The sequence below is a fragment of the Boleophthalmus pectinirostris genome, unplaced genomic scaffold (genome assembly GCF_026225935.1).
Source record: "Boleophthalmus pectinirostris isolate CB_2022bp ecotype Guang Dong unplaced genomic scaffold, ASM2622593v1 HiC_scaffold_3, whole genome shotgun sequence".
Lineage (NCBI taxonomy): Eukaryota > Metazoa > Chordata > Actinopteri > Gobiiformes > Gobiidae > Boleophthalmus > Boleophthalmus pectinirostris.
The window spans coordinates 40,463,863-40,474,648 of record NW_026571299.1 but is presented as its reverse complement, the minus strand read 5'-3'; the positions used below and the strand labels follow the sequence as shown (position 1 = coordinate 40,474,648).

Here is a 10,786-nt window from a genome sequence, read left to right as displayed (position 1 = left end):
TATTTTTTGCAGTTATAGTCTAAATATTCACAATATGAACAAAACAAACTGAGCATGTGGGTTCAGATTTCCTGTAGATCATCAAGTGTAGCCGATTCATTTCGCTCTCGTTTGATGCTTTCTTTTTTGATCCCCACATTTACCATTAAAGACTGATCCCACTGTGGGCTATCATCGCCCCGGCGCAATAAAACAGCTCATAAGCGCGTGGCAGCGGCAGGGAGTGGGGCCAGAGGGGGTAACTGGGCTGTGAAATAGACTCCACTCCGCTGATGGACACTTGAAAGCGCTCGGATGGTTAGTTGTCAGTCAAAACCGCCAGACCCGCCTCCGCTTCACCGCAATCCAAAAAAATAAAAAAATAAAAAATGAATCTAAATAGAGTGGAAAATGCGTTTTAGCGCGAAAGATGACCAAAGTGTTGAAGGGATATTCTTTCCCCCGTGGAGCGGTGTGCGCGCGCTTGCCGTGCCTCCTCTCGCTCGGAGGTGGGAGGGGTGGTAGTGACGCTCCTAACCAATGGGCGCAAGCTTTCCTCTGGATCGGAGCGCAGCGTCTCCCTTGTCACAACGGCACTTTTGCGGCAGACAAGTAGGACGCTCGCTTATCTGTCGGGAGGAAGACACACACGGGGAATTTACCGAGGTGTTTGGGCGCCCGAGACTCGCTTCCTTTCACCTTTTACCGTTGCGAAGATGAACGTTGGCTGCGTCATCCTGGCTTGCACCTTACTTGCGGGCTCATCCTCGGTAAGATTTGAGAGTTTCTTTCTGTCTTGCTGAGAAGAGGGTACAGTGGGAACTAGTGCTGCACTGCTGTATATAGCGCACAGTTTTAGTTCGTGCGACGCGCCGAATGAACCCAAAGTGCTCCCGTAGTAATAATAATAATACTAAAAAAAAGCGCGGAGCCTACTCTGTCTGCAGTGCCGCGCGAAGGGAGCACGGCGCGTGGATTTTGGAGCGGTTTGATGGCCGGTCATCGCTACAGCAACTCTAGTTTCAAAGTAGCATCGTTTCATTTCAAGGCAGCGGTGCGTTGATGCGGGGCACGCTGTCTTTTTTTTTTTTTCTGCTTCAAATCAACTTATACCCGCTGTCATTTCCTCTCTTTGGTGGGGTGGTTACGTCTCCGATTGTAATGAAGTTTGAGCACAAATCCCGTTTAATGAGCGTGTCTCCAGAAGCCAATTACGAAGAGCTTATCATACTTTATTTTAATACGGGCAATAATGTATTCTAAGCCGAGACTTTGTGAAAGGGAACGATGGGAAAGACTTGACAATGTGCATAGCAGTTCTATTTGTGGGCGAGACAGTGAGGGCATAATAATGACAGAGGTTTGAGTTGGAGGATACAATGGACACACACAAAAAAAAAAAAAAAAAAAAAAATAGTGGCCCGCAGTAGGCTGTAATTTTTTGGTTTCCTTCTCGGTTCCTTTTCAAACGCACATCGGCTTTGCTTGTGAATCTCACACGTTTCTTGCTCCAGGAGGACAATAGTTATTTAGCCTATTCGTTTGTGGCATTCAAGTGATGTAGAATGTTATGTGTAATGGCAGCGAGCAGGTGCCTTTCCACAGCTCACCTTTTCATATCATTTTACATACATTTTCTCACTACACTGTGGAATGTATGGGCAATGTATATCAATCATTTGTTACATGTCAAGAGATGTAAGGTAAAGTTTGGAGTTTTTACATGATGGTGCTTTCAATTCATGTCATAGGCTACAATGTAAAAAAATGAATACAATTGTTAAAGTGCGATGTCCTAAACCTACATCCTGGCATGTACAGTGCATCTATAGAGCTCCTTGCAGCCTTGAGCCACACATCATGCAACCCTGTATTAATCATGAAGCTGTATTGCAGTGGATGCAGCTCTGTTTCTGCACAGCACATAATACTGCATTCATGTTTTTCCCGGAAACTTGCAAGAATGGACACAATAAATGCCTTTCAAATCATAAAAGGAGACTTGTGTGTCCATGCAGCGACAGTGACCAATTTGATAAATTAGCTTTGACATATTCACAATAAGCCCTAATGAATCATTTAATGGTCAGAAAAAAACAGTCTAAAAAGATTTATTGTCTTTATTTATTGACTTCATATTTTAATATTACTTATTGTAAGCTGCATAATTAGATCATGCCATTTTTACTACTCAGATGTAACAGAACAAAAGCAGGACCTACAGTTTCCAGTGGTGAAGTTGTGTGTGAGAGAAATGCACTGTCCACCTTGTCGACCTGTGCTCCTTCTCTCCGGCTTTATTTTCCCACACCTAACAGGCTGTGTGCACTTGTCCCCAGGGGAGTAAGGCAGGCCAGCCCCTCAAAGCACCATGTCGACCAGGATTCTCCCAGAACTTCTACACCGTCATCGTCCCTCGAGACGTGCTGCATGGACAGCGCATTCTCAAAGGTGAGCCCTCTGCTACTAGGCTACTATACTGCTACTACTATAACACTACTACTACTACTACTACTACTACTACTGCTGCTGCTACTTGTGTATTGTTTTATCTTGTGTGTGAAGAATGCTGGAAGACTCATTTTCATGTCAAGCTGCTAAGCTCCAGTTAGATGCATTACATGTCGATTTGGCATATAATACTACAGAGTGTGGAATCTGGAAAGTCAAAAACGTAGCTTCCCAGGCAGATGTGCCATTGATAGAGTAAACAGTAAACAAGTAACAGTAAAAGTGACAGGTTTGACATTTTTTTGACTTATGAAAACATAATCCAGAGCTCTATAGTTGACTGATGGTGATGTTATAGCTCTTTACACTGTTACTCACAATGGCTTCAAAATATATTATTATATTAGAATATGTTTATACTGTAATTAAAATGTGTTATTGTTATGATCTAGACAACTTCAGGACATGAATGAACACATGGATGGGGGACAGTTTGACAGTGGAGAGCTTGGAACTGAATACATTTGAATGATCACTGTGGTAGTGATTTAATTTTCTTGCTGTTTTGATGATCCATATAATTGTCTTTAATTGCTCCATCACTTTTGAGTACAGGCAGTTCTAGAAACATGTGCTGTACATGCTGGAGCATACTTCTCAATAGCTGCTAGTGCTGCATAATCTGAATAGAGAACTTTTTAAGAGATAATAATGAAATATGGTTCTGACAATTTGATTACTGAAGAGTTTATTTCTAAGTTGTTTATATGTGTATGATTAATGCATTGAAATTATTTGGTGTGGAAACAGCAATATTAGTAACTTTCACATCTACAATGACTGCAGTGTTTTATACTTTTATTTAATTGGATCCATGTTAGCGACAGCTGCTTTTCTTCCTGGGGTTGTAGTGTACTGGAAAAGTTCCACTTTACTGAAGTGAAGATTTCTATCAAGGGACAAGTGCTCCTAATTATAAACCTAATGATTCATGCATCGGACTGCTGTATAACAGTTTGGTCATGGTTTGGATCAGTCCCTATAAAAAAATAAACAAAATAAGAACATATAAAATCCTCGTTTGTCTGCAAATAATAATAGTTCATTTCCAGGTGCTTGTAAACAAGCAAATAGTTGTGGAGGTTATTGGGCTGCTTACTGCACTGACAAGGACAGTGGTCTGGCGTCAGTGAGGAGGGGGTGTCTTCAGGGAATTGGGAGCTCAAGGTTTGAGTTGGTGTAGAAGTGGACTGAGTTATCCTTACATTGCAAAACAATCACGACACAATGTGAATTTTGAAAGGGCAGCATATGGGGGCAGGGACTTTGGCACTGTACTGTTGTCCCCAGAGTGAACCGGAGTTCAAACAATGTGAGCTTGACAAGTGAAAAATGTGTCCGCTGTGCGGTGTAAAAAGTCTAATATTGATATGACACACTTGACAAGATTGCAGCACTCACAAAATGTTAGAATGTGTGGTTGATAAAGCTTCTGTGCAGAGTGATGCAGATGTGCCCTGCTTTAGTGAGACTGTTCTCATGTCACACACAACCGCAGCTTTGATCTCACATTACCGTACATTCAAATCCCTCTCCTGTGTTTCATTTTACCTTTTGTGTTCACTCTAAACAACAGAAATCAATGTGTGTTGTGCAGCTTAACTCATGTCATGATTAATGTACAGCTCCTATCTGTACTGAAGTTGCATTTTCCATGCACAAAGCTTTTAATACTTCCTGCCACAATATGTTTAACCTCAAACTGTCAACTGTCCCGACAAAATGAATGGGCCAGGCTAGGACGAGGGAGGGTCTGCTGGGGTGCTGCCAGGCCGCTGCTGGAGGCGGGGTTGTTGTGTCCCCTGAGAGACGGACAGTGAGCGATGGGGGAAGAGCTGGAGGACTGTAGCCCTGCAGGTGCATGTGTGAACCACAGTCACTTTCCAGTCATTGAACAATGTGTGCTCTGCAGCCCTGGTCAAGCCAGAGGTGGCCGGCACTGTCAGCGGCCAAGCTGTATTGTGTGGATGTTGTGTATGGAAAGTAGAAGCAACTACACAGACTACTATTAAAGCTGAGGTAAAAAAAGAGTGAACCTAAAATGATCACTGATGCAGTTTTTTAGCCTGATAGATCTGGTCCAAAACCATCTGCATGTGCTACTCCAGTGCCAAAATAAATGGAGATAAGCATTGTTCTAAGCCACTCTAAATGAAAACAGGAACAAAAGAAAACTGAATGGAAGCAGTACATTTAGCTATTCTTTACAAGCAGGTTAGTAAATCAGTGCAGTGGACTGATGTTGTTTCCTTGAGCAAAACGCTTCCATATGTGTTTTAAAGGTGCTCTGTGTGACTTTTATGGTGGAGGGTTTGCTACTTGCAAGATATATATGTCTTAACTGTCATACTGTAATGCATTCTAGGCAGAACAATAAGACGGTCATGAGTCGGGCAGTGGAGGCCTGTAGCTCTGCTGGAGTAACACAGTAACTCCTAGTCATTTTATTAAAACAACCTTTGCATATTATCTGGTTTATGGAAGGAAGGAATTGATATTGTTGAGTCTTTTATTACACTGTATGTTACAAAAGTTCAACATTTCACAGATACACCTATCTAAACAAAACGAAAGCCAAACTGCTGCAAAAATGAGCAAGGCGAGTAAAAAACATCAGTTTGAATCCTGAACTGGTGAGAAAAATCCATTGAGCTTTTGGTGCTCCTATCTCACCATTGTGCAGCTGGCCTTTATTTATCTTGGGCTCCCTTGCTGCTCGTTAGAAGCTGCTCCGCTGCCCTACCTGAAAAAGAATGATGCCCATTTTCTAGAAGCACAAATAATTGATTCACAGTATAGGGCCTCAAGGTTGGAAGTCCATGCTCAAAATACACCAGTTCCATATATGCAGAAACACTAGTTTGTTTGCACACTTCTTAGGCTGCGTTCAGACTTCATCTCATCTTTTAATGACAGTCGGAACAACACAGATCCGATTTTTTCAAATGTGACCCAGGACACTTGGATATGTGATCCTCAAACCGATACATATCTGATCTTTTGACATGTGACTTCAGTGTGAACGGCCAAAGCGCATTCATTCACCTACACGTTATCAACAAGACACAAACGTCACTATTCTGCGCTGAAGTCAGCGAAAATTGTTAATGAACTCCATGTCACTGAAGTGAAGCACATCACCACTCACCACTCTTGGCTCTGTCTCCACATCCACACGTTCCTTTCAACGGACGTCGCTGCCGCTGTCCCACAAAACACCACGGCCAAAAACCTCGTCCTTCTCCTTCTCAATCTCCTCCTTAAAACAAGTAAGTTGTTCATGTTGTGGCTCCGGTACGAGAGGAACTTTAAATCTCCAGGTGCTCAATGCTGCGTCCATGTTTGGACAACTTCCGTAAACACTGAGCACGCTCGCTGAGGTTGACGTCGTTGTGTCTCCAGTGCACATGTGGGACACTTTCAGGTCGTTTACTGTTCACACTGGAGTCACATACAAGTCACATTTAATTGGAAATGTGAACGACCTCGCAAAAACATTGGATTTCACAAAAAAATCGGAATTGAGCGTTGAGCCCTGCAGTCTGAACGTAGCCTTAGAGTCAAGTTATGTCTTAAAATATCTTTTTTGAACTGTTCTGTATTTCCCTTCCAGAATTTTATATCTATATGCTAGTTAAATAAGCTTATGATCTTTGTGCTACCTTTGTCTTTTTGTTTGACATGTTTTCAAATCTCACAGCTGAGCCACATTGTATTGAACAAATCATCCTTTGGTGATGGGGAGATCTACTAGACCTAGGTCAGGATCGCTCAGGAGTTCTGCTGCAGCGGTTGCATTTCCTATAACCTCTGTGCGGATCCCCACTGCGGCCAGATAAGCCATGAAAAGAAAAAATATTCCAATGATTCTACAGAGCTGTGTAAACCACCTCTTGGATCCCAACATTGCAAGAGACATCCAGGAGCACATACAAGAGTGAGCAAGAGGGGCATTGGAATTCCGCTCAGGCCCCCACGTCTCTTTAAGGTACTGTCACGCCGTGTTTGAAGAGACGGCACTGATGACTTTGCCCCAGTGACTCAATAAGCACGGTGCAGGGCCACATCAGCAAATGTTAAGGTATTTTTTATATGTGGAGATTTTTGGGAGTTATTCAAAGTAGGATGGTGATACATTTTTAAAAGAGCTGAAACGTATTATTACATATTTGATTTGATACAATCATTGATGTTCTCTTCTGGTGTTGTCACAGCAAATCATCTACCTCCAATTCTGCAGTAAATTCTATATTGATCTGACAGAGGAGAGCAGATGCCCTTCTTAACACAGATCCTTTGTTTGGAATTTGTGACCCCTTTAGTTTGTATCTATAAATTATGATGAGGCTATAGTAAGTAAAGTACAGTAATGTCATTTTTAGATCATAGTAACAGTATCTCTATTTTTATTAAGGAAATGGCCATGTTGTAGAGATCTGTTTTGTCAGGATGCCTTCAATCTGCTAGTCTGGTCACTTTCCCACATCACAACTCAAACAGAGCCATGAAATCAGCTTAATCTGTTTCAGCCACACATGGGACACGGACAAATTCAATGTTGAATGTTTGTTGTTCAAAACAAACAAGATAGCACCGGTAGCTACTTAAAATAGCCAGATAAACAATATGGTTGTTTAATTACAGTGTAACAGAAACTGTGAATTATTACTCAAACTGCCCATATTGCATTATTTTCTGATCTCTGTTATAATATTTATAATAGTTTCCTCATCAAAAACATACCTGGAGTTGTGCTTTGTGCTTTGTTGCATTCACACATGTTTAATGCACAAATCCTGCATATTAAGGTGAGTTCTTCTCTCAAACTAAAGACACTTTGTTCCACCTTGTGATGTCATGTGGTAATCAGTGTTGGGGAGTAACAGATTACATGTACCAGAGTTACGTAATCAGAGTACAAATTATGAGTAACTGTATTCAGTTACAGTTACTGTTTCAGTGAGTGGTAATTAGATTACAGTTATTTGCTTGAAATAATTGGATTACACGGCGGTATTTTCCTGTTTTCACATTTTGGGCTTTTTTTTTTTTTTTTTTTTTGGTAATTCCACTCATTGCCGGACACTAAACCAGGTCTAAAACCAGGTCTAAACTAGGTCTAAACTAGGACTAAACCAGGACTAAAACCAGGACTAAAACCGGGACTAAAACCAGGACTAAACTAGATCTAAACCAGGACTAAACCAGGTTCAAACCAGGTCTAAACTAGGTCTAAACCAGGTCCAAAACCAGGACTAATCCAGGTCTAAACCAGGTCTAAAACCAGGTCTAAACCAGGTCTAAACTATGTCTCAGACAGGATTTAACAGGACTAAATCATGCTGCATGGACAGTGTCTCCTTCTCTTCTATCAATAATATTTTTAATCTGGTTTGGTAAAGTCTGGGTTTTTTAGTTTCTTTTAGCAGACAAAATATCTTATGTTACGATGTCCTAGTCTGTGCTTCTCTACAGCAAATCAAGTAATCCAAAGTAATCAGATTACGTTACTCACTTTAAGTAATTTAATGGATTCCGTTACAAACTACATTCTGGTGTATATAATCTGTAATCTGTAGGGGAATACATTTTAAAAGTCACCTTCCCAACACTGGTGGTAATACAGAAAGCGCTCCATTGTGTTTTTGAACTCCATACATCTTCACTAGAATCATTTGGATCATGTTTGGATCATTTCAGCCCTGGAATTACCAATCCCTACTGAACATAATAAAGTGTTATTTAAAAATGTGTGAATGAAACAATACACAACTCGGGCCATGTTTTTGATTAAGTAACACTATTGTAACATGGCGTAAGGTCACTAGAATCCTTTTTGTGTAATGTAGGACCTTAAACCAACCATATCTGTTGCTTATATCACATTGGTTTACTTCAAGTCTGTTAGCCTTGGTTAGCTCCGTCTCTTTGAAACATTTAATTGATGCTGAAACGGTTATGAAGCTGCACCTTTCTTCGCCTTTGCCTTTGTGCTTCTGTGTTTGTGCTTCCAAGAATACATTCCTCTCACCATTCTACTGTGCATTATGTCACCAGATTTACTTTACATTGTCCAAGGACAGAATTTAGTTCATTCTAAAGTGAATGGCATATTTTGTGCCATATTTTGTGTGTGAACATAATCGTAATCCACTTGCGAGGTGATAATATTAATGACTTGTTAAAGCGACCAGCCCATGACGATGTATTAAGTGCATTCATCCTCCATGGCTCATCTGCACAAGATCTTCACAGTTTTAAATCAGTATTTGTCGTTGATTTCTGCATACACTCAAATTATTTTTACTGCGTCATTTGTTATGTATGAAAAAAAAAATCTATTCGCTCTCATCGAGGAAGATTAATTTAAGTCTCGTGTAACCACTCTCCCCACTGTGCCCGACCCTCAGCATTGTTTAATTCCATCTCCTGACGTTACACATGCAAAATGACATGCAACATGACCCCAATTAGTCCCCACCAGGAGAAATCTGGCGAGCAGCCCGTATCTGCTTTGAAACAGACGCCGGGGCTACATGAGAACTCCTAACCTCCAATCCAAAGTGACAGGGCTTTCATAAGAGTGTCCAGGCCCAAAGGATGGTGGTGGTAACTGTGGTAGTAGTGGGGAGGATTATGTTCCCAGGCAATTGATAAGCGGTATGCCATTTTCCCTTCTGACTGCCGGCCGTCTCTCCTGCTCTCTTGTCCTCCGGAGACTCTTTCATCTCCCCAGCCTGGGCAAGCAGTCTGCGTGGCCCCGATAGACTACAGGTATGGGCTACATTATTTCTCTTTATCTGCTGGGTATCCGTCCGATTTCGACTACTTGACAAACATGCTGAGCCAATTCCATCAAGCAAGCCACCCATGATATATAGTACGAGCCACCACTTTTCATCCTGTTTCCAGTTATTTCCTCAGCGGAGTAGCCCTGTTGGGAGAAAAAAAAAAAGCTTTTGATAGAGGAAGCGGCCGTCAGCAGAAATGATGTAGACCCTTGTCCGGGCTGGGATTTTATTAGTTCTGGTTTGTGGATTTGAGTTGCTCTCGCTTTGGACGGGTATTAGCTGTACTAGGGAGGTTGGATGCTGGGTCGTGGGAGTTTCATCACAACTGCTTTTTCGTGTACATACGTCAAATACAAGACAAAAGGCTTTATAATAACAATGCTTTTTACCACTGTTTTTTTGCTCTCTATAGCCTGTGTTTACTGTGCACGCACCCAGTTTAATCCCTCCTTCTTGGCTCCTGGCACGTAAGGAAATTTACATTTTTAGTAGGTTAATATGTCATGTGATAACAGTGATTTCACTTTTGAAAATAGAAACAAAAACCAAATCTGGTCTTTGATTTGTTGAATATAATACTACTGCATGACTGAACAGAACAGAAAGAACAAATTGCATTCCCCCCAAACTGAGGCCCCTCAGAGGGCCCCAGACCCCACTTTGAGACTCACTGGAGTACACTGGAGTTTTTCCCTAAATTGTAAATATTATGTGCATCTGAAAATATGGAAATACTAAGCCAGTACCAGATTCATCAGCGATGATGTTAAAATGAAGTACACCAAAACACAGTCAATTTTAAATCAATAAAAGAACAAGCATAATAATATAATACATATACATAATACATACATCATAATAAAATAAATAAATACAATAAATAGAATACAACAGACATATTTTCAACACGTGAATGAAGATGATCTTAAATGATGACCTAACCTATTCCCTAATTTAAAAAAATAATAATAATAATAAAATCTATAACATAATAGCATTGTTTTATTATAATAGTCATTTTTTTTAAAGTGATAATTTTTCTTCATTCTGTAAACCCATGGATAGATATGATATCAGATTCTATAGAATGTAAAATTTATCTATGTTCTGTTCTCAAAAGAACATTTTTGGCTCCTTCCTTCTCGGATACTGGTGAATATGCACACAAATATGGACAGCGTGACTCCTTTCTCAACAAAGCCTTGGTGCCTCTATATGTCAAAGGATGATGACCACCTCTACGATGACGACTTCCACCTGGAGGCTCAGTTCTGCTCCATACCAATAGGGAGCGATCAAGAGCCAGAGGAGACCCAACTGGTGTCTCCCAACATCCAGGACTCCTCAAACCCTGAGAAAAGAAGTCTGGTCCAGGAACACCTCTGGAGCACAGTGCTCTGGTCAGTGCTTGGAGATCAGGTCCAAATAAACACTTCTTTGGATTGTAAGCTCAAACTCAGACTCAGGAGAGGACTGGCAAGCAAAAGGACTTGGAGTTGCAAAAA

General features: G+C 41.0%; 1 protein-coding gene across 1 annotated transcript in view; it reads left to right on the top strand.

The window, feature by feature from the left end:
* Window positions 1-686: 686 nt before the first annotated feature.
* LOC110171178 (cadherin-4-like) overlaps window positions 687-10,786 on the top strand; it is a 345,743-nt gene continuing 335,643 nt past the window's right edge. Inside the window, 2 exon segments of the mRNA XM_020936869.2 lie at window positions 687-749; window positions 2,319-2,430. Coding sequence (XP_020792528.2) covers window positions 696-749; window positions 2,319-2,430 — 166 coding nt within the window. The 5' untranslated portion in view covers window positions 687-695.